The sequence below is a fragment of the Akebia trifoliata genome, unplaced genomic scaffold, assembly GCF_017979445.1.
Source record: "Akebia trifoliata isolate Shusen 1 unplaced genomic scaffold, ASM1797944v1 Contig00366, whole genome shotgun sequence".
In the NCBI taxonomy this organism is placed as follows: Eukaryota; Viridiplantae; Streptophyta; class Magnoliopsida; order Ranunculales; family Lardizabalaceae; genus Akebia; species Akebia trifoliata.
In genome coordinates, this window is record NW_028236987.1 from 18,970 (window position 1) to 43,990 (window position 25,021).

The 25,021-nt window shown below is 36.8% G+C and overlaps 2 protein-coding genes across 14 annotated transcripts in view; both read left to right on the forward strand.

Annotated features, from left to right (window-relative positions):
* Nucleotides 1-500: 500 nt before the first annotated feature.
* LOC147381542 (uncharacterized) overlaps nt 501-25,021 on the forward strand; it is a 43,524-nt gene continuing 19,003 nt past the window's right edge. For 4 of the 13 annotated variants that reach the window (XR_015174485.1, XM_086430285.1, XM_086430287.1 and 1 more), the window contains exons 1-3: nt 502-741; nt 861-952; nt 2,566-2,651. The gene's annotated coding sequence lies outside the window, so the exon portion shown is untranslated. Of the gene's footprint in view, nt 742-860; nt 953-2,565; nt 2,652-10,683; nt 10,704-25,021 lie in introns of those variants that run through there. The other 9 variants (XR_015174488.1, XR_015174487.1, XM_086430292.1 and 6 more) reach the window with 7 other exon arrangements.
* On the forward strand, nt 2,662-9,374 carry LOC147381543 (uncharacterized). The gene is made up of 2 exons (XM_086430294.1): nt 2,662-6,304; nt 6,400-9,374. Exons 1-2 carry the CDS (start codon nt 6,202-6,204, stop codon nt 7,026-7,028), a joined length of 732 nt encoding a protein of 243 aa, XP_086286420.1. The 5' UTR covers nt 2,662-6,201; the 3' UTR covers nt 7,029-9,374.

The following is a 25,021-nucleotide window of genomic DNA, read 5'->3' on the forward strand; positions in this document are numbered from 1 at the left end:
CTGCCTACTACTCCTCTAACTGTTCTTAGACAATCCCACTTCTTCTCAAACTCATCTTCTCTTCCATTCTTTTCCAACAACACCTCTTCTTTTCTCTATTTATTCTCTTCTCTCTTTTGTTTTTGGTTACTTTTGCACAGCCGAGAGAACAACGAAACAGGCACACCATTCCAACTTTGATTATTTGTTTTTTTTTTTTTTTTTTTTTGCAGAGCCATGAGAATAGAGAGGCAAGAGGTGTGACCTGATTGCCACAGAGACAATTGTTTTAATTTTTAATGAATAATGTGCTTTGGTTGTACATTGTACATGTGTGCTTCAAAGCCTTGAAGTTGGATTTAGACGTCCTCTAAAGAAGCCAACGTCCCTTAGTAAGATTTGAGTCTTACTAAGTTAGTAAGCGTAGCCTTGCTATCAATTTTTTTTTAACGCCTTTGTATAAACCCTTTGCGGCTTAACAATTAAAAGCTGGGGTGCCGATAGAATTTGTATCCAAACTAATATCTAAATCCCTCTTTCTCTAAAGTTCAGTTCGTTCTTGAGAACTCGATTGGAGCTGCTTCTCTCTCAGATTTCAGCCATGAACTCAGCCATAGAAGGAGAGTTTCGTAGGTTTTGAAAACTGATTTGGGATCTCGGCAACTTTCCATCTCTCTTGCTTTCTTTTCTTCTCTTCTTCCCCACGTTTTTTGCCCTCATCACCATGCCGAAGAAGAATGCCTTCTTCTTCAACGAATTTGGGTGAGTTTTTTTTTTTTTTTTTTTTCAATCCTTCTCAAACACCAACTGATTTCAATAAAGATTCATCACTTTTAAATAACACAGACGTCTGCTAATGGCGGCAATTGATTTTTTTTTAGGGATTGGCAGCGACACATTGATTCTTGGAGTGCTGATTTTTGACGAGCTTTTGTAGCAACACGTTGATTCTTGGACCACTACGTGCCCACAGGTAACCTCTCTTCCTTCTCCTTTTTATTCTTTAAATTTTTTTTTTTTTTTTGTTCTTTTTTTTTTTTGTGTCCAAAACAGGGGCTGCGGCCTCTACCCACAAACGAACCGTCTGGGTTCGTTTAAATCTGATCCAAACCGAGTATAAGCGTCCGTAGATCGTGAGTTGAGGACGCTATTCAAAAATATGTTGAAGAAACGTTTGATGGAATGTTCTTGTTTGAGTTTGACTGATTCAGATTTTGGGGCTGAATCCGATCTTGGGGCTGTTCTAGATTGAGCAACCTCAATGTTAATCGGGTCTAGTTGAGCGGACTCACAATAGGCCGCAAATCATTTATATATTTTTTTGAAACTTCATCTAATCAGGACATTTATTCCATTAGAAATCTTTAAGATTGATTCCTAATTTGGATAAATCTTCTTGGATTTGAAATTCTTCATCGATCTAGAATTGGAATCTTCGATTAGATTTTTCTTTCGATAAAACTCTGACTTTTGTAAAATTGGGTTCGTAGCTTTTTTCCATTTTTTTTTTACTCTAAACAGAGTTTTAGTTTCATACAAACTCGACAACGAGTTTGAAAGAGATTTGGACTTCAATCTCCTTATGGATAGAACGCACCAACGAGAGTTTTTTTTTTATTTCGAAAGATTTAATTCGACAATTCACATCTCATCGAGTAGGGTTCTATTTTCTGATAAATAGAACACAAGTTGCTGTAGAAGGTTTGTCTTCTCCTATTTTTGTTTTGTTTTTTTTTTTTAGCACACAGATCTATCCTTTCTTAGAGAATCACGTAGTAGAGGCTGCCCATAGACCCTTTCACCAACATATTTTGGATGCGATCTTTTGCACTAGCACCCTTAAAGATGTGGTCAATATTGTCATTAATATGAAAGCAGCACAATATCCTGTAATTTCCCATCTTTGGATAGATTTATAATGACATTCACAATGCTGTTCACATACATTGTTTCTTCAATCACAATCTCTACCGCAGTTAATACCTTTTGATAATTAGGATAATACCAGACAACTTTTACTTGTTCCAAAAATCAATAGTTAGAAGATCCAACTTTAGAATGGAATTCTACACTTAGTTTGTTAATCCAAACTACTAGCTCACATGGTTCAGAGATCTAACTTCATTCACCAACCCATGAATAGACAATCTTCCCAAAACATCGTAGCATGTCTTGAAAATCTATCCTCACCAACACCATATGAAGTTGGTGTTTCAAATGAGCTGTTGGTATTACAACCAGCACTACTTCCATCCCGGCTAAGTACATTGACCTTTCCCTTTCTCCCGAGAGAACAAAAAAAAATTTCAATGAAAATAAAATTTGACCTTCATGACACAGTGATTTCCACCAAAGTATAACAAAATCCTTTTCCTATTTTTTTTTAGAACAACTTGTTGGAGGATATGAATAGAGTTCTTTGAGCATATAAAATAATCTTCTTGAATTGATTGTAATTTGAACTCCCCTTTTTTTGTATTACTTTGTTATACTTTATCTCTTCTCCTTATTGGGCCTTCCCCCCCCCCCCCGTTTTTCTTCAAAACTTGTGAATGAATTTCATTGGGACTTCTCTTTTTCTTACAGATCCAGGATTACCAATAATATTGATATAAAGATCTGATTCTTTTTGGTCGATTGTAGCTCGACTACAGCTTCGAAACCATAGGAAGGTATGGATCTTAATCATTCATCCCATATAATTTCTTTGAACTTTGTCATCCTCGCATTTCCTTTCTTATGAATTATAATCAGAATTACAAATTGAGAACTTATAACCCTTATCAGTCAACCTTTAGAACATTTATTTGTTAGTCTGCTTAGTAGTGGCCAATGTTGAATTGTTAAAAGTATTGCTTGATAAACGATGTACACGTAGAAGAACCATGCGACGAATCATTTGTCAAACTAGTTGGCTGACCTCTAAAGTAACGGTTTATCAGTAATGCTTAGGAGTGGATGACGTCAACTGGCTGACAAACGTCAACTGGCATGCAGAATTATGGGACACAAGATTTATGCATGCAGAAGATCCATGCGACAAACTATTTGTCCAGCTAGTTGACTAACCTCTAAAGCAACTATTTATCAATAATGTTTAAGAGTGGATGACGTCAACTGGCTGACAAACGTCAACTGGCTTGCAGAATTACGGGTCATAAGATTTATGCACGTAGAAGATCCATGCGACGAACTATTTGTGCAGCTAGTTGACTAACCTCTAAAGCAACTGTTTATCAGTAACGCTTAGGAGTGGATGACGTCAACTGGCTAAAAGAATCGCGGTATACAAACTTTATACACGTGAAGATCCATGCCACGAACTATTTGTCCAGCTATTTGGCTAACCTCTAAAACAACTGTTTATCAGTAATGTTTAAGAGTGGATGACGTCAACTGGCTGACAAACATCAACTGGTTAAAATAAACGCGGTACGTAAGCTTTATGAACGTAGAAGATCCATGCGACGAACTATTTGTCCAGCTAGTTAGCTAACCTCTAAAACAACTGTTTATCAGTAATGTTTAAGAGTGGATGACATCAACTGGTTGACAAAAGTCCACTGGTTAAAAGAATTGTGGTACACAAGTTTTATGCACGTTGAAGATCCATGCGACGAACTATTTGTCCAGCTAGTTGGCCCATCTCTAAAACAATCGTTTATCAGTAGTGCTTAGGAATGGACAACATCAATTAGCTGACAAACGTCAACTGGTTAGCAGCATCACAACGTCAATTGAATGACAAACGTCAACTGGTTAGAAAAACTATGCGACGAATCATTTGTCCAGTCCGTTTGGCCAATCTTTAAAACATTTGTTCATCAGTAATGCTTAAGAGTACACAACGTCAACTAACTAGCGGCATCATAACGTTAATTGGTTGACAAACGTTAACTGGTTAGAAAATCATGCGACGAATCATTTGTCCAGCCAGTTGACCAACTTGAGCATAATTGAGCATGATGATTTTCTTTTTTTTTTATTCATACTCTTACGTATCTCTAATCAATGTGACCCTAATACTTAATGAGACATGTTACTTTTTTTTTTCTTTAATAAGTGTATTTGGTCCCCCCCCTTTTTTTAGAGATGGCTAGAGACATTCTTTCCAAAGGTTTAAAGAATAAGAACCGTTCCAAACGGAATTTACTGCGTAAAGGTTGGGTAGATGATTCTGTGGATCCTTCTCAAAAGGGAAAATGACTTTGTTTTCCCCATGTTATGATAGTCGATTGTTCAAGAAGAGGGAACATTTCATCTGTAGAGTTGAAGCTTATTGTGCACACACCAATGACTGGTCCTTTGAAGGTGCAAGATACAGAAAGTGACACATCACTTGATATGACAGCTTTAAGTGAGTATCCTCCAACAGCTGACTTACTCCCTGGAGATGAGATTGATACAGAGCGTCAGCCATCTTTATGTCATCCTCCACATCATGACCAAACTCGTAATTGTCCACAGGCTGTTTTGGTATAGAAAATCATGCAACGTTTCACTCGATGGAGTTCAGAGATTGAACCTTGAGGCGACATTCGATATCTTAGTGGTTTTTGAGACTGGAGCTTGGATGTGAGGCGTAAACTACAGAGCAGAAAATCTACAGTTTTCCTTAGTGAAGCTATATTTGCAGCAAGTAAGGAGTACAGTCATCCTAATGGCATGTATCGAGCTTTATGTGAGTTTTGGTGTCCCGAGACTAACATTTTTGTTACGGGTCGTGAGGAAGTTGGCATTTCTTTATGGGAAATGCAGAAGATTTCTGGGCTTTTTATCATGGGCGAGTATTATGAAGAGGTGGTGCCTAGTTTTGATGAACTCATGGGTTGCAACGGTGTTCTAGGACTTCCTCTTTCTTGCCAGTATCTGTTCAAGGCGTACGCTTTACTGATTTTTGAAAAGGGGAGTGACTGTGTTAGCCATAGTAAATGGCTTGATTTCTGGTACACTAAAGCTGAATGGATTTCTAATCCTCGTCTGACAGTAGAGTATAAGGAGAGGGCAAAATCCTAGAACAAAATTACGGAGACCTTGTTCTTCTCGAGTTACTTTGGCTAAGGGGGGTCGTAAAGAGGGAGAAAATTCATTTATCAGGCTCAGTTTTCCTGCAAATCAGAATGTTGAAGATGAAGTTATGACAGCTGCATACCTCTCCTTGTGGTTGTGTCGTTTTGTTCTCCCTTGTGAGAATGGTGATCTTATTCGTCCAGACACTTTCAAGGTAGCAGCATTGATGGCCCGAGGTACTACGTTCAGCTTGGTACCTCCACTTCTGTGTTGTTTATAGAAAGGTCTAACTCAGACCCATTGGGGTATGAAAACACAGAAAGTTGTAGGTGCTTCCACGAGTTATTGCCCCCTTCATTACTTGTTTGGATGGTTGGACTTCATTTTCGTCGGGGAGTATTCGATAGCATTGATGCTGACTTTGAACCTCCATATTTGGTTCGCACAGTTGGTGTTTCCAACTCATACTTTTATTGGGAAGATAATGCTAAAGATGCGAGGGATCTGATCATCACCATGGATTCTAATGATTTTAAATGGCATCCTAAGGAGATTTGGTCGCCAAAAGGTCATAGAAGGATATGGACTGATGATGGTGATGATTCTTCTGAAGTTCAAGCTTTCATGATAAGCTGTCGTCCTGGATTTGTTATGTTTCGATATAGGGATGTTTGCGAGGTGGAAATGTATAGCCCTCATAGGTTTGCTCGTCAACAAGGCTTTCGTCAACATATCCCTGGAACTCCGATTCCTTTCACAAGATCCGTGGATGGGATAGAGTTATACAGTTTATGATTGTTTTTTACTCAGACCAAAAGTCGAGTCAACTTTTTTATTCCTCCAAAAGTGCAAGACATGAATCGATAATTTGATAAGAGTTATAGGGATTGGTGGGTTCAAAACGTAATTCCTCACTTGAATGCCATTGATTTCCATCTTCTTGAAGATAGTGTCTCCATTTCGAACTTTAATTTTGATGAAAGAAAAGGAGTTGAAGATCGTGAGGCACGTCGTACTTTGTTTGCCACATAAAAACCTTCTCGAAAAAGAAGAATAGAACACACCCGCATTGATGATACGCAAAATGTCATTACGGAGCCTAGATTGAAATTGCATTTCAAAAAAATACTACCAACACCAGCGACTACTCAGACGGAACATGCCAACATTGTTGGGGTAGATGTAGAATAAGCTGTTCATAGATCAAGTCCTATGGATTCGTTGAAGCTTGTTGCTCATATTGAGCCTAAAGATATGAGCGTGACTCTAGATGAGCAAGAAGCTGAAGCTAAGAATGATGTGTCTCCTAGGAAAGGTAATTTTACACACTTTTTTCTTTTCTTAGAAATTTTCATGTTTTTTTATGTATATATATATACATAATCCTTTGTGATTTAATTGTTCTCGCAGAATCATCAACCAATATACACTCCATTGCCGATTTGTTCGTCTCAGAAGATTTTACAGTCCTCCCTGCTTTCTTGGGTATGGGAGATGTTTGGAATGTTAGTCATCTTAGTAGAGGACTTTCGAAATTGGTTGATACCGAAGACCCCTCAAAGAGTGATGGAGATGAGGTTTCTTCATGTCCTCATCAGAATTCTCGTGGCACTCCATCAACTTCAACTACACATACGGCTCCTATCGCGTTGGCTTTACTTACTTCTAATAAGTTGGTTGATTCATCTGTGATTTTTCCGAAGTCCTGTGGAATGCTTACTGTTTCTATCCACACTCGACAAGCGTCTTTGTATGATAGTGACATCGACTTATGCGTTCAACAAGCATTACATAGAGCTTGTGATGAATTCCTTCGATCTAGAGTTGAGTTGATACTCAATATTGACTTTTCCAACCTAAGAGAATGGCAATCACTTTACATGCCTGCCATCATCTCTTCTCTCAAGGATGTTTTCAGAACTGATCCTATGCCTTTTGCTAACTTCTTCGAATCGCTTATAACTGGAGTAGAAGCGTATCTTTCAAGACGAGAGAAGGCTTTATCATCTTTGTCAGCAGATGATAGGGATTTCAGCTAGCTGTCTTAGATCAGGAAGCTCAGCTAAAACGTCAATCAGTGGATAGTTTACGTATACAACTGACTGAAGTTAATGATAAAGAAGTTGAACTGACAAAATGATAAGTTGAAGTTAGAAAACGAGTTGACTCAGATCAGAGAAATGCTACCACAAGTCGTTGCTTCTAAAGAATCTCTTAGTACTCAAGTTCAGGAAGAGGAGGAGGTTCTACTTACTGTTGAAGCAGAATGTACTCGCCTATCTAATGCTCCAATCATTGATGATAATGAAATAGCTGCTTGTGAAGCAGAGAGAGAGAGTCTTTAAAGAAGAAGTTTTGGAATCTTACTTCTTTATATTAAACTTTTTTTTTTCATTTATTTATTTTTTTATTGTATAGGACTTAGGAAATTATAACATTGTTTATTTCATTTGTAATTAATAAAATTCTACTTTTTCCTTATACGAGTATATTTTTTTTTTGTTGATGTGGTTGAACCTGAAGTAACTTTACAGGTTGCCTACGTACTCAAAAACGGGATCAAACCATAACGTAGTTCAGATGGATAATGCTCTAAGTTTTGCCTAGACCGCCCTCTCGGGTTTTCAATCTAGCAAGCTCAATTCTTTTTTTTTTTTTTGACCGTTCACAGTTTTAACTCATGCGGGTCAGGAGTATCATGTAGTTTAAGCTCGTACGATAATGAGCATTGCTAAACAGTTTAGGCTCGTGCCAAGGAGCATTGCCAAACAGTTTAGGCTCGTGCTGGGGAGCATTATTCTTTTAAGCATAGTATCGTTTGAGGAATTTACCGTTGATTGGACCAAGACGTAATCCTTCTAGTGTTAAAAGAAGGTATGCACCATTAGTATATACTTCTTTCACTACATGAGGCCCATCCCATTTTGGATCAAACTTCTTTCCAGAACGGTGTGAGAGGATGATTGGTCGTTGTACGACGAGAACTAAATCGCCAATTTGAAAAGAGTATAGTCGAACTTTCTTATTGAATGCACGTGACAGTTGGGCTTGGTAAAATTCTAACCGTTGTTGTGCTTCCAATCTCTTTTCGTCTAATGCTTCAAGTTCAGCTAGACGTAATTTGACATTCTCTTTGCAAGTTAGACCTTCTTGGATAGCAATTCTTAATGAAGGTATCTGACATTCCAAAGGAAGAACAGCTTCAACTCCATAAACCAATGAGTAAGGTGTGGCTTGTGTAGAGGTACGGTATGAGGTTCTGTATGCCCACAGTGCTTCTCCAATTCGTTCAAGCCAATCTTTTTTAGATTTTGAGACAACCTTCTCAAGAAGCTTGCAAAGAGTTTTGTTGAAGGCTTCGGCGAGTCCATTTGTTGCAGCGTTGTACATTGTACAACATCTCTGCTTAATGTTAAACTTCATGCAGAATTGATCTATCAGTGAATTGCTAAAAGATTTCCCATTATCTGTCATGATATATCATGGAACGTCGTAACGGAAAACGATATTACTTTTGATGAAATCGACTACAATTTTTTTCTTGACCTCTCTAAGGGGAACTGCTTCAGCCCACTTAGAAAAGTAATCAGTTGTAGTAAGGATATAAAGATGTTGTCTTAAGGATTTTGGGAGTGGTCCAACAACATCAAGTCCCCACCCGTCAAAGGGCCAAAATGCGATTGTAGGATGCAATGGCTCTGGTGGTTGACGAATGTAATCTCCATGAAATTGGCAAGCTTTACACCTCTTTGCATGGTTTAAAGAATCTTTCACCATAGTAGGCCAATAAAATCCCATCCTCTTCAGACTGTGATGGAGTTTCGACCCTGACTGATGTGAACCGCATACTTTAGAGTGTGCTTCTTCTAAAGCATCTCGGATTTAATTATCTCCGAGACATCTCATTAAGATATCGTTGAAAAAGTGATGATATAACTTATCGTTGAAATATAAAAATCGAGGTGCCCTACGATGTATTTCGATTTTATGCTTTAGGTCGTCTGGCAGCTTCCCATGCTGTAGATAGTCGATACGTGGCTGTCTCCAATATTTGACTTTGGCTATTTCGACGGTGTTTGCTTCGTGCAATTCACAATCTTCCTCTATAAAAGGAGGTAGTACTCACCTATGACAGATAGGGATACTCATTGTCTCTCCTTCTAGTATGGCCAAACTCGCAGCATGACTAGCTATAGCTTCAGCCTGCTTGTTTTCAGCTCTTGGTATGTGTTTGATGATGACATCTTCAAACTGATTTAGAAGTTGTGTAGCATACTAGTGATAAGTGTAGACACCTTATTTTTGCGTCCGCCTGATTAATCAACTCGTTAACCCGATCGTAACGGTTCCCAATGATGGATGTTTATTCCAATGCTTTATTTTGTTACCAGATATGTTTCAAAAATTCGGATGAGGTATCTTGAACCGACAAAGCCTTAGAAACCACACTACGCTTGGAAAATACGACTCTAGAAACATAGAAATCATCATTTTATAGATAAAAAGAAGTTTCATGATAAAAATCACTAAAAAATGATCAAATTACCAAAGTACCCCTGACATCAAAAGATCCCTAGAGCTTACGTTACGCTTAGGAAAACCCATTCAAACACATAAAATAATAAATCGAACCCAAATAAATCATTTAGCCAATTTTCACAAAATTCTACAAAATTATGAAAATGTCCCTCATAAAGTTCACGATCATTTCACACAAAAAACTTCATAAATGACACAAACCAATATTTCCATTGCATTTCTTACGAAAAATCGATTCTAAAACATTTTAGAACATAAAAAACTGACTTAAATCGCGAAAAGTCCTTTCTGGGGGCAAAACAGAAATTTCACAATTTTCATAATTAAAATTTTTGAAATTAATAAATAAAATATTAAATAATTAAAGTGAAATATTAATGAAATTAATTTAAAAATTTGAACTAAAAAAATCGATCAATCAGGCTCTCAGGCAAAATTGTTGAGGGCTCGGAAGATATTAAAGATATAATAGAAGGGGGTTCTCCAAAAAATTAAAGTCAATCAAGCAAGACTAAAGTCAAGGTATTAAAGTCAATCAAATAGGACTAAAGTCAAAATTAAAGTCAATTAAGCAAGACTAAAGTCAAGATATTAAAGTCAATCAATTAAGACTAAACTCAAAATCTTAAAGTCAATAATAAGACCAAAAGTCAAAATCTTAATAGAGTTCCAATTAAATAATAACTCTATTTAATAGAGTTCTAACTAAAATATAACTCTACCTAAAATAATTCTAATTAAAATACAACTCTACCTAAAACAATTCTAACTAAAATACAATTCTAACTAAAAGAATTATAATTAAACACTAATTCTATCTAAATCAACCCTTAAAAAAATCTATAAATAGAGGTCCTCACACCCTATTTTCGTATCAAATCAAAAATCCTAAGAGAAGTAGGTCAAAAAGTCCCCCTAGCCTCCCGTAAACCCTAGTTTTGAAGCCCCAACTCCTTACCTAACACACATACTTCGATTTTAGCTTGAAAAACACCTAGAAGCCCTTCAAAAACCCCCTAAAATCCATAGAAAAAATTCGAAGAACCCAGATCTAAGAAAGAGATACCTTACCTCGGAGATCAGAAATCAGATCCGGAGACAGAACGAAGCGAGGAGTACTATACAGAGAGTTACTCAATCAGATCTGAGGGAACGATAAAGTTGTCTTCGGAAAGGTATAATTTCTTAATTTTTTTTATTATTATCTAGGTTTTTTTAGCAATGTAATTTATTTGGAAAATTAGTAGAAATCGATTTTGGCCGGGTGGGGTTGGTGCCATACACCTTCCAAGCCCGTAACGTGATCCCCGGACCATTTTTTCTTTCGTAGATTAGTAATATTTATCTTTTTTAGAGTTAGTTTGGTTCCTAGACTGTAATAACTAGGTGGCGACTCCCAAACCTCAAGGGTCAAAAGCGGATCCGTGCACCCCGCGGATCGAGGGCGCTTTCAATAAGGTACCAACTCATATTTTCGAACGTCATACTCTGTTGAGAGTTGGTTGATGACAAGCTGTGAGTCCCCATACACATAGAGTTGGTGTAATTTCATATCTAGCCCGAGTTCTAAACCAATAATCAGAGATTGGTATTCTGCAACATTGTTTGAACATAATTTCATCAAGGCAAATGAAAATGGCAATATCTCATTTTGTCATCAATGAACATTCTCCAAGCTGGAAGCACATCAATAGAGAATACTTCTTCGTCAGGCAAGTCGTGAGATAATTCCCATTCAACTGGAATAGGATGATCAGCAAGAAAGTCAACTAATGCTTGTTCTTTTACAGTCTTTTGAGGGATGTAAATAATCTCGAATTCTGATAAGAGAAGGGCCGATTTAGCTAGTCTTCCCGATAAGACTGGCCTTGTCATGATGTACTTGAGTGGATCAGCTCGCGTAGTAAGTCGGATTGTGTGCGATAACATGTATTGTCGGAGTTTCTTTATGGCAAAGATGAGTGCTAAACATGTCTTTTCGATTGGTGAATAGTTTACTTCTGCTCCAACAAGAGTTCGACTCAAGTAGTAGAGTGCACATTCTTTTCCTTCATCATTTTCTTGAGCCAGCAATGCTCCTAGTGACATTTCTTGTGCACTAATATAGAGAATCAGTGACTTTTTAGGAATTGGTGCAGAAAGAACAAAAGGCTTGAGAAAATACTCCTTGATGCTTTTCAGAGCATTCTCACGAGCTTCATCCCATTCGAATGATATATCTTTCTTTATTAATCGACTGAAGGGATGACAACGCCTAGCTAAGTTTGAAATGAACCTACGAATGTAAGCAAGTCGGCCTTGGAGACTTTTGAGTTCATGAATGTTCTTTGGTGCCGGCATCTTTTGAATGGCTTCAATCTGTTTCAATCGATTTCAATACCACGATGCCGAACCACGAATCCCAAAAATTTACCCAAGGTGACTCCAAAAGTACATTTTAATGGATTCATCTTGAGCTGATACCGCTGTAATCTGTCGAAGGTATCACGTAGTGTTGTAAGTGATATTCTCTTTTCCTGGATTTTACTACTAGGTCATCAATGTAACATTCCACCTTTTCATGTAGCATGTCATCAAAGATTTTCTGCATAGCTCGCTTGTAAGTGGCACCAGTATTTTTAAGTCCAAAAGGCATAACTTTGTAACAATATATACCTTTTGGGCTACGAAAGGCTGTAAGCTCCTTGTCTTTTGGCGACATTCGAATTTGATTGTAACCAGAAGATCCATCCATGAAAGACAAGGCTTCATGTCCTGTAGTCGCATCAATCATAAGTTTTATGATTAGGAGCGAAAAATAGTCTTTTGGACATGCATTATTCAAGTCGCGAAAATCGACACATACTCGAATTTGTCCATTCTTCTTTCTTACCGGAACTATGTTGGAAATCTAGGTTGAATACTTTACTTCTCGGATGAAGCTAGCTTCTATCAACTTGTTGACCTCTGTCTCAATTTTTGATATCAACTCTGGCCGAAAACGACGTTGTGCCTGTTTTATTGGGCGAACTCCGTGTTTAACTGCGAGCTGATGAACAGCGATCTTCGGTCAAGTCCTGGAATTTCTTTGTAAGTCCAAGCAAATACATCTTTATATTCTTATAGCAACTTGAGGTATTCGAATTCTTCATGATGGTTTAGAAGAGTGCTGACGAACGTGGGTCGTGGCTCTTCAATTGTCCCAAGATTTATTTCTTTCAAGTCGTCTACAGTGACTTGTCTGCCTTCTTCAAAGACTGGTGGAGCATTTTCGAGTTCTTCATCTGACGACTTAGAATCTTTTTCAAGGAATTCCTCAATGGTAATATGATTTATCGAAACAACATCTTCAAAATTATCTGTTTCAACAGTTAAAGCTCTACTGTTGCTTGTTTGATTTGTGAGGATGATGGTGCGTCGCATCACAACTAATACATCTGATATCGAGACCTCTAAAACCATTTATCGTTTCATGCGAGATGGAATAGTGCTATGCAAGCCACTACTATCTTTATGCTCCACATGTTTATTCATTGGCTTAGGTCGACGTCGCGACTCTCTTCGTATTTTTACCCCAACATTCTGGCCAAGTCTAGATATAGTAGATGCATGAGGTTTATGAATTTGTACATCATGATGATCATCTAAAGCACCCAATCGATCAAATACCAACGTGGTTGAGATGTGGCCACCAATTCGATCAAAGACCAATGTTCGTGAAACTTGTGTTTCTTCTACAGACTCATCGATGACCTCTACTGTAGTATGTTGTGAAGAAGCCGTCTTCATCTTAGAAATTTTAATTGGAGCTTCTGGCGTATAACTTAGCCATGTTCGTGTGAATGAAACTCTTTCTCCAGCTCAAACGAGTTTGACTTGTGTTGTAGTTAGACCATGAATTTGATCAGTTTGGGGTAGTTCATCCAATCGCACAGGTTCACCTTTTCCATAACCGGCAATCTTGAATAACTTGAATGTTTTTGGATCAAACCAACTTTTAAACTCTACTTTTGTGAGGTTGTCTTCATGGTTCTCCAAGATTGACATAGTTGGGACAATGTTTTCCACGGGTGTCCTTACTATGTAAGATTTTTGGAGAGGTGCAACCGAAAAGGTTAACTCTTCTTTCAACGTCTCCAATTCAATTTTAGAGACAGAAGGTTTGGTTTTTGAAGAAATCTCTTCGAAAGGTGATTGTCCCAGCTTCCGTCTCGATTGTGGCACGTAGCGAAGCACTGGGGTTGGCAATACAACTGTGGATGACGCGTCTACCATTGATTGACCCACCTTGATCTGTCGAGTTTCTATTTCTTGTTTCTTACTATGTTCTTTCTGAAGCAGAGGACTAGGAGAAATTTCCTCGGCATCCTTCGTAGTATGCTTTCCTTTGTCGAGTTTTTGCTTACTAGAAGGAGGTACCGAAACTGGAAGTACTTCTTGAATGACATCCCCTTCAAAATAGAATTTCGCATCTGCAAATTACGTTTCTACTTTGTCAAACGGTTGATCTTCGGCTATTATACGCTTCTGCACACCATCTTGGTAATACTTGAAGCATTGATGTAACGTGGATAGTACTACCCCAGTTTCATGCAGCCACGGTCGGCCAAGAAGCAAGTGATATGAAGTTTTACAATCAATCATGTGGAAGAGCGTTGTTGACTCCAAATCTGCAATAGAGAGCTTGACTCTTATCATACCGATCGCTCTTTGACCTCCTAAGTTGAAGCCCTGAATCATCAACTTACTACGAGCAAGTTGATCCGATGAGATGCCAACTTGTTTCATAGTACGAATTGGCATGATGTTGACCGCAGAACCGCAATCCAGGAGGATTCTTTGAATTTTAGTTTCCCTCACATAACCTGTAACATAAAGAGGCCTATTGTGAGGTCGAGACCCCAATTGGAGATCCTCGTCAGTGAAGGTGATTGTGGCCATACACATACTATCTTGTTGTAGACCTATGTCAGGTTGAACTTCCTATTTTGAATCAGTTGAGCTTTGTTTTGAAGTAAGCTGAACTTTTTGAATCTATTTTCGAGGTGCTATTGTCTTTATCAAGTCGTTGATCTCCCTCACTGGAAGTAGTAGGATGTTCTTTGGCCCTATCGTCGTTATCATCTTCTAGCATTTTTACTTCCATTTGATGACATGAAACTGTGCAAACTTCCTTTAAGAGCTTCCTTGGTAAGAATTTTAAAAGAGTAACCGACACACGGGGAGGTTGTTAAAAGATGTCTTCAGGGTCTGCGGGTGAAACTCGGAAAGCCTTCTTCTTTGTTGCTTTCTTTCGTTTCTTTGACCTTATACTTGGTTTTGACTTTCTTTTCTTTCTCTTTGGCTTTGAAATATAAGGGGTTGGTATATATGTAGGGCGTCTTTTTCGACGAGTGACAACTGTCCACCCTTCGTCATCAATTGACGCAGACTCTGAGGTGTCTGACTTTGAGTTTGAAGTCGAATGAGATTGTGGTCCTTGTTGAAGTGAAGTGGGAAAGGTGATGATTTTTCTTTGATGTGGCCTTGCCCCCAGCGTGGGATGGGCCTTTTCAACATCAGAATGTACGGATATGAGTTGTAATGGTTTAAGTAAAACTTTGGTGATTTGAGGAGATGAAATTTGCATAGCATACTGACTTGTCAAGAGTATTGGATCAAAAGATCCAAAAGTGACAGAGGTCATGTTGGAAGTAGCAACATTTTCGACACAGTCAAGTTCAATTTTCCCTTGACACGTCAAATTCATAATCTTCTCTTTGAAGACGAATCATTTTTCAATCGGGTGACTAATTACCCTATGATAACGACAATATTTCGAATCATTGTAGCGACCTGCTTCCTCGGGTCGTTTGGGCACTGAAAGTTCAATGAGCTTTAATTTCAATAGCTCTTCGAACATGCCCAAGACATCAGCATCAGGAAAAGGGTATTCTTTCGCCTCAAGTTCTTTTAGAGTTTTCTAAGCTTTTCCTTTTTTTTGTGTTGAATCAACTTTTGATTGATCTTCTCTTCTCTTACTTGTGATCTTGACAGGTTTGCTGGTGGTAGTAGATAAGACTTCTTTAGTTTTGAAGGACTTGTCATTCTTCTTTTCTTGCCTTCGGGGCTCACTTGGTCGTGGAGTCTGATGCACAGCTATACTCTGTTCCATGTTGTGGGCTCGAGTAGCTAGCTCTTCGAAAGTGTGTGGCTTGATTCCTTTCAAGATGTAAAGGAGTTGCCAGTGCATCCCTTGAACACACATCTAGATAGCAGAAGATTGAGAGAGTCGGTCCATGCAGTTGAGGGAAAGATTTCTCCAGCTTTCAATGTACTCGATGACTGGTTCATCCTTCCTTTGTATGATGGCAGTGAGCTCCACCATACTTACTGTTCTTCTAGTACTATAAAAGCGGCCAAGGAATACTCTTTCAAGTTGATCCCAACTGTCTATTGAATTAGGTTCCCAATCAGTATACCAATCGAACGCATTACCACGGAGGGAGCAAACAAATTGTTTCACCATGAAGTCACCGAATGTACCGGTGTTATTGCAAGTTTTGATGAAATGGGCAATATGTTGCTTTGGGTTGCCTTTTCCCTCAAATTGTTGGAATTTTGATTGTTGATATCCCGCTGAAAGATGCATTTGTTCGATGCGTTGAGTGTAGGATTTGGAGTAAACCAATGAGGACTGTGGCATGCCCCCTACTAAGCACGAATGGTGTCAGTAATCATTGCTTGTAGCTGTTGGACGAAAAGTGAAACAACAGACCCCTGTGGTGGGTCTCGCACAGCTTTACGTGAGCCAGCATAGTCTTCTCGTTCTTCTTCATGCGGAGTCGTGTACGCTTCAGGAGTGAATCCTGGAGGAAGCGAAGGTCTAGCGCTTGATTCATTCTCCTTGTCTTTATGTTCTAAATGACTAACAAGGGTTGCGATCTGAATGTCTTTGTCTTCCATTGCTTTTGTTAACTTGTTGACGGTGTCTGCCATCTGAGCAACTTGTTCCTCCATCGTTAGCGCTCCAGCTGTCATCACTACTATGATGGATGTGTGAGTTTGTGACGGAGAAGTGATTGATAAAGATCTAGACAATCCCTCGCTTGACTTCGAATCAGATCCAGAATCTGATGAGTCGTCTTCTACCACGTCCGCCCACGATTCTTTCGTGGTAAGTGCCATTTTTGTGGCACGTTTCTTGGAGTGATGCTAGAGAGGCTCCATTAGCTTGATTCCACCAGTTTTTGTCATTGTTCGTGTCACATGATGATCGTGACTAATGACCTGATCAGATTCAAGATTGGAAAAAAGGATTTTCTTACCTTTCTCAGTAACATCAAATGCGATAGCGTTGACGTTGCGAGATGCCATCGATGCTTTAGGTGATGTTCTTGCAGTTGACTGAAAGATGAGAGGTTGAGATCATCCCACCGAGCGTGCCAGAAATTTGTCGACAACAAATTTCTACGGATCTACCTCGAGATTCGTGAAATAAAATCGTAAATGATTTTATTGATTTTTGATGAAAAGTAGATACATATCTCAGTGTTTCCTCTGATTAACAGTCAAATACAAAATAGTAACGATATATGTAGTTTTTCTTCTCTTCGGGCTTCACACTTTATCGGCTGAGAAGATGCTTTGACGTTGTCTTTATTTTGTGCTTGATCTTCTATAGAGGCTTCTGTAGATTTTCTTCTTTCCGGACTTCGCGCTTTATCAGTTGAGAAGGTTTTCTTGACTTCCGGAGAAAGGCTTTATGCTTGATCTTCTCTTTAGTCGGAGTCCGGATCTCTGAAGAACCTTGCTTTATCTCTGGATGAGGGCTTGAGAGCTTCTTCTTCTCTAGAGGGAGAGCTTCTATCTTCTGAGATAAAGTGATCCAGATCCTCTCTCAATGAGAAAGGCTCTTGTATTTATAGACTTAAAGATAATTTAGTTTTTCAATTATACCCTCAACTTAAAGAGGTTTAATTGATTTATTTAAAAGGCTAAATTTGTCCAAATCCCATTTTAAGGAATCTATGGATCATTATTGGGCCAAACTCATTTACTTGGGTTTGAGGCCCAATATTTAATATGTGGATTACTTGATTTTTATTTAGATCATGGGCCTTATCTGCGAAAGCCCAAAATCCAAGCTTGTAAGAGGCACGTTCCCATTTAATGGACTCAATTTAGATTTGAGACCCATTATAAAATTAGGAATTTTTATTTATAAAATTTGTAAAGGCCTCTTCAAAATTTTGGTGCCTACAAAAGGCAACCAAAACAAAATGCAGCAATACAAGGAATCAAAGCATTAACAAAATCAATAATAGTTGCTTTCTCTAATTTGTTTTTTTTTCAAAAAAAAGGAAAAAAAAAATCCTCTATGTTTTTAAAATCAAATATCTTTTTCAAGCTGGCGTTGCTGAGATTTTTAGCGTCTGTATGTATCATCATCATCGGATGATGAACATAGGTTAGAAAAACTATGTGGGTTAGATCTTGATGAGGGACATGAAGGTGGTGGTTCAATCGAGAGTCTTGGATCCATAACTTTGGGTGATGCAGCCATTTTTTTCGATCTGTTTAATGTTTCTTCTCTCCCAAATCCCAACCGCAGAGAGAGAAATTCTTTTTCCTATTGGCACACCATTTTTTACCCATAGCATTGCATCGAGATTCTGTTTTTTATTCCAAACGTGTAATTAGTGTGGCAATAGAATTTTATTATTTATTGGGTAGTTTTTTTTAAGGTTTCTTTCATAGTTAAAAAAAAAAAAATCAATTTGTTGAATTTGTTTAGTAATAGTTAATAATAGGTTTCTCCGATTTCTTTTAGGAATTTTTTTCTCTTTTCTAAAAAAAAAAAGAATTGCGTTTCTTTAAAAAGATGAATTTATTTGAAAAAAAAAGTCATCACTCCTTATCTCAATAACTATCGTGTTATCCTCAATACAATATTCATTGAAATCCGACTTGTTTAGGATCACCCAAAGTGATCTTTGATTGGACCAAAACAAAAAAACAAAAACAAAAACAAAAAATTTTGTGCTTGTCTCAATGTTAGATATGATTGATTACTTTGTATTAGATCTGATTGATTGCCTATCTAATATGCTATGATCTGATTTATACATATCTTTGATGTACATACCTTGATTTCGATCTTGATGTTATGGATATTGTTTGTATTTCTTGATCAATAGTTGAAATCCATAATCTTGTGATCTGATTTAGCCCATGGGTCAATTTATCTGAAAAAATGCCTCGGGCATACCCCCACCCTATTTTGCACACACCATTGGCACGTTTATTTTGTTGCATTGCACGTTTGCATCTCCCTTATAGCCAATGTGGTACTAGTGCGTGGCTCGGTCTCTTCGGAGATACAACGTCATTCATGAAAACCATAACTCCAGTCAAGTACCTTAGGGTATATAAAATTGGGGTATCAGTACCATTTGATCAGGTGACTCTGAAAGGTATATCGATACACCCATATTGGGGAGACCTGAGCTGCACAGTCACATGTCCCAATCGCCAACCCTAGACTCGTACCTATACGGTATATCAAAGCTAATCTAAGTTCACCAATTGCACTTCTTGATCAAAATCAATACCTAACTGAAATCCTACCTGAATGTATTACGATACAAGGTGGATAGACTACGTCTATTCTAAACTAGTGGTGACTTAGGAGTGTCCTTGCTCTACATCGTGCGCCACCTCTTAACTAGGGATTAAGCTGGCTGCTTTTGACTTCAGATATTTGAGTTGGAGTCTTAGATTATCACCTATATGGTATATCAAATCAAGTCACCACATACCATCCATTGAGTATGTGCGAAAGGTATATAGGTGCACTTGGGTAAGGGTGGTCAGATAAATTGCATTGCACATAGTAAACCTAGAGTCTAGAAACCTCCCTATAAGTCACGACTCGAACTTATTGTAGGTATTCCTGGGTTACTTTTCAGAAATAGACATTACAAATTGTTGAAATCAGAAAGTTACAATTTTATCCTCAAGATAACAAAATTTTTTGTTTAACTTGATTTAAAGCTATTATGTCAATGGGTGCACCAACCTAATAAAGAATCCATTTTAAAATGTGGTAATGATCTATAATGATCCAGTCCATCTCAGTTCAACAGTCAGGATGGGTCGGACCATTCAAATCAAAATAGCATTCAAACATTTCTCTAATTCAGGTCCCAACCCATTTTGAAAGAAGGAAAATATTTTTCAAAAGAAAAGAAAAGGAAGTAAAAATGATTTACAAAAAATCTATTTTTTTACATGGACCTTGAAAAATTTATGAAATATGTTTTTCTAAAGAAAAAAAAGATTTTTACAAAAAATTTATTTTTTGCATGGACCTTGAAAAATTATTAAAATATATTTTTCTAAAAAGAAAATGATTACAAAAAATAATCAGATTTGTGAAAGTTTTTATTCAATGAAAACATTATTTGTCAATAATTTTTAAGAATGCAATAAAATTATTTTCCTTCTGAATAATCCTTGCATGAATGAAATTTTAATGGAATAGTGCACAAAATTCAATAAATTCTCAGGATTCATTAAAATGTTATCAAGGGGGTAACACTAAAATTGGTAATCCACCTTTGATGGGGTTATAAGGTTATCATTGCACCTAAGCTTAATCATTTACCATTTTGTTAGGGTCACTAGTTCAGTCAGTTAGAACGAACATCAACACCAAGTGAATCATTAGAAATGACCCTAAAAATTTTCAAAATTACACAGTTGTTCCTTGAATATCACAGTGCCTCAGTCTTACTGGTTGTAAGTAATGTCCAAGTCCTCAGTCCTAATCAAGCCCATTGTGGGTAGTTGTCTTAAGATTTCATGTGTCATTTGGGTTAGCTCGAGTCCTTTTTTTTTCACTAAAGTCATGTCTTCTTTAGATCGAGTCTACTCTTTTCCTATTGAGTCGAGATAGTTTGTCAAGTCTATAGAGGTTTTTGTCGTCCCATTTGAATTTGATTGGATAAAGGAAATTTTTGAATACCCCGAGTGTATGAACGAATTAACTAGTAATTTGACTTCAATGATATATTTCTTTTTTGAACAAGAAGATAATGGTCGGGCTCAACCTTTAATCGAGAAAGCAAAGGTCATTGATCTCAGAACATAAAATAATTCCTAAAGAGATTCAAATAGAAATCATCATTTCCTTAGAGGAACATGAGGGGATAATGAATTTACTCAGAAATTTTGAATGACTTGTTCACGTGGTCTGATGAGGATATGTTAGCTGCAAGCTTGGTTGTTGTCCGACATAAAATATATACTCATTCGATGAAATGAAAACACCAATGAGATCAAAGAAGATGTTACGAAACGTATCAATGTTGTCCTCACTACATCTATCATAAGTCAATACTGGTTACCTTTGGAATTGATATCTGATAATGCGTCACACTTTAAAGTCGAGATTATTACTATATATTCAAAGTTTAAGATCTGGCATCATCTCCCTACAATCCTCAGATTATTGGAGCGGTTAAAGCAACTAATAAGAGTTTCAAAATAATTATCGTAAAAAAGTTTCAATCGCATCAAGATTAGTCAGAGAAGCTGTCATTCACACTTTGGGCATATCGTATTTCAATACAATCTTCCATTGGAGCTATTCCCTATTTTTTAGTGTATGATATGGAAGTTGTCTTATCAGTTAAAATGAAAATCCCGTATCTCAAGGTCTTAATGGAAAGTCAATTGTTAGAAATAGACTGGGTCTATCATCGGTAAGAAGAACTAAACTTCATTGAAGAAAAATAACTTAGAATTTTGTACCAAGTGCAAACTTATAAGAGAACAGTCACTTGAATGTTTGATAAGAAGGTCAAAGTTCGCCACTTACAAGTCAAGGATTTAACCATCAGAATTCAAAGAAAATTGAGCATCCCTCCTTGATTATAGGAAGAAGTCTGAATCCAATTGAAGAGATCAATTGATCAAGGAAATACTGTCTGACTTCAAGATAATGATGGAATTGAAATACCAGAATCAACAAACCTTAACCAGATCAAGCAATACTACATTTAAGGAGGTCATCTTTGATCGAATCAATTTTTTATTACCCAATTCAATATCTCCTTTTCCAACCCTTTGCAGTTTTTTTCACAAAAAAAAATAAAATATTTTTCTTTCTTAGCTAGATCACTTAACCCAGGGGAGGGAAAAATTCGAACTACGTTTTGGTCTGATCCCAAAATTCTAGGGTACGTAGGCAACCTGAGAAGTTACTTGATGAGTATCTCGAAACACTGAATTATATGCACATTTCCTAAACATTTATCTTGATTTTTGTCCCTATTTCTCCTTATTAAAGTAATAGTCATGATAAGCCTCGAAACATCATATTGTATGTTAATTAGGCTTAATTATACATAAATAAATTCATTTACTAGATAAATCTACTTACGTGTGTTTCTTGTGCAGAAAATCAACATTTTAGAATCAAAATCTCAAGGCAAAAGCATTTGGGCCCACTTTGAAATGTTCTAATCCTTTGGAATGCCCTAATCCTTAACTCATGTTCATCTTTTGTTTTTTTGTGTAAAGAAAAGTGGAGGCTACTTTAGAGCTCTTCTACACACATTTTTCAATATAAATAGAGCTTTAATCTCTAAATAAGCCCTCCCTTTCCTCTTGATTCTCTTATCCAAGACTTCTTTAATCTAAGACTCTTAGCCTATTATCTTATTTTTTGTATTTTTATCTTCTACTTATTTTCTTTTTGGTTAAATAGTCTTGTAAGAAGTAAAAGAAGAAGAATTTGTAAGTTTCTTCATGAAATGAAAAAAAGTCTTTTCATCTCTTATCTTCCCTCTCTTGCAATGACATTAGGCTAAGCTCCCCTCCATTAGAGAATGGAAAACCTAGAGTAAGTTCTTATGTTGTTTTTAATTTCATGCCTTTCTTTTATTTAAAATGCTTATGAGTTCTCTTTAAGATTACTTGCACCTTTTATTCTTAATATAGATACTTTATGCTTAGATTAGATCAAGATAAAGTATGCTTGAATTAAATAATTATAGTAGGAATTTTTCAAAAAATTCTACTTTGTTTATGTTCCCTCATTTGATTTCATTTGTAAAACTTTCTGATCTAAAGAACTAACACTAAGTCCTTACAATTAAGTTATAAAAAGGTTAGAGACTAGGAATTGCTCATCAACATGTTCTAGGTAGATCTACCTCTAATGGTATTTTAATTTCATAAGATTACTTGCTTTTAATTTTATTTACTTTGGTTAATTTTCTAGCAACTTAAAATTTTCTTGATAAGTTTAAAAATACAAAAAAAAAATAGTTTTAATTTCTATTAGTTAATTCAAATTTTATTCTCTTAGCTTAACTCTACTCCCCCTTTCTCTTGGGTTCTATCCCCTACTTACCCCACAAGTAAGGTAAAAATAAGATTAATATTAACTCTGGTGTGAAGAATAACGATAGTCCCATCATTACTTCAGGCCCAACCACATCAAAATCAAAAATATATTCCCCCACAAAGAAGAAATATTATCAAAATTAGGAAGAAAATTTGAAGAAATAGGAAACAATTTAAAAGAAATGCCACACAAGGGGCATTCGAATTTTTGAGCCTTAAAATTCCTTTCTTTTTATGACCAATCCTAAGCCTACCCATGAAAGTCCTCCTAAGTATCATGCAAAAAATTCAAGGAACGTAGCAAAGCATGTTCAGACAGTAACTCTAGAAGTTCAAAATAAAAGAAAAAGAAAAATAGCATGCTAAGTTGAAAACCCGAAAGGGCGACTTAGGCAAAAATTAAGGAAAGCTTGCAATGTTGAAAATCCAAAAAGACGGCCTTGGCAACAATCAGAGAAAAATAAAAAAATACAAGCTCGCTAGATCAAAAACCTGAAAAGGTGGTCTAGGCAAAAGTTAGAGCAAGCTCGTTAGATTGAAAACCTGAAAGGGTAATCTAGGAAAAAATTAGACCAACAAAAAAATCTCCATAGAGTTGAAAAGCTAAAAGGCGGTCCGAGCCGAAACATTAAAAGTCTGAATGATCAAGTTTCAATATCCAGTTTAAATCAAATATAGACTCAGTGGATACAAGTATCTCATCTATAATTGATCTGAAGAGCTTCATGTCCTTAAGTGAACTGATGGGGAAAAATAACAAATTCTATGATAAATTTCAGAAAGAAATATTTTGTTCCAATTTCTTTGAGCCAGACTTAGAATCTTCAATATAAAATGTCAAAGTTAAAAGTTAAACCTTTATTGCGCTTGCGGAATCAAATATTTCAAATCTTCAAAACAGGGGGCATTTTCCTTTTCTAAAATATGTAGTTTTCCCCTTTAAACTAGATGCAGTCTTTTCCAAACTAAGTTCAATTATTCTCAGTGCAATGTTTTCTATCAAACTAGGGGCATTTTGTTCTGAAGCTTAATCAACCCCAAAGGATAAGGTTAACCTTGAATTAAAAGATTACCTTTTTGATAGCAATTTGTTAAAAACCCCTGAGTTCAAAAGAAAGTTAAAATGTTGACTGGACATTCATAAAATCCAACTCTTTGTTTTTTAAAAGAAAAAGTCAAATGCGGTGTTAATCCCCCATTTGTTTCTCCCATGAGATTAGTTCATTACTCTTTCACCCCGAGTAGGTAGAGTAGGACTCCTAGAAAATTAGTTTATTACTCTTTCACCCCGAGTAGGTAGAATAGGACTCCCCAGAAAATTAGTTTATTACTCTTTCACCCCGAGTAGGTAGAGTAGGACTCCTCAAAAATTAGTTCATTACTCTTTCACCCCGAGTAGGTAGAGTAGGATTTATCAAAAAACTAGTTTATTACTCTTTCACCTCAAACAAGTAGAGTATGACTCTTCAAAAAATTATTTCATTACTTTTTCACCCCGAGTATGTAGAGTAGGACTCCCTAGAAAATTAGTTCATTACTCTTTCACCCCGAGTAGGTAGAGTCGAACTCTCCAAAAATTAGTTCAATACTTTTTCACCCCAAGTAGGTAGAGTCGGTCTCTCTAAAAATTAGTTCATTACTTTTTCACCCCCAGTAGGTAGAATAGGACTCCTTAGAAAAATAGTTCATTACTCTTTCACCCCGAGTATATAGAGTAGAACTCCCAGAAAAATTAGTCCATTACTCTTTCACCTTGAGTTGGTTGAGTAGAACTCTCAAAAAAATAGTTCATTACTCTTTCACATGTAGAGTATAACTCCCAGAAAATTAGTCCATTACTCTTTCACCCCAAGTATGTAGAGTAAAACTCCCAGAAAATTAGTCCATTACTCTTTCACCCCGAGTAGGTAGAGTACGATTCCCAGAAAAATAGTTAATTACTCTTTCACCCCGAGTAGGTAGAGTAGGGCTCCAAAAAAAAAATAGTTCATTACTCTTTCACCCTGAGTTGGTAGAATAGGACTTCAAAAAAAAATTTATTCATTACTCTTTCACCCAGGGTAGGTAGAATAAGACATTCAACTTTTGCTCAGATTATGTTCACTTTATGCTCATATTT

Bases quoted from the DNA above. Each gene is read 5' to 3' on its own strand.
- LOC147381543 (XM_086430294.1), top strand. From the start codon at position 6,202: ATGGATTCGTTGAAGCTTGTTGCTCATATTGAGCCTAAAGATATGAGC. The intron at 6,305-6,399 runs GTAATTTTACAC...TTGTTCTCGCAG, and splicing joins TGATGTGTCTCCTAGGAAAG to AATCATCAACCAATATACAC.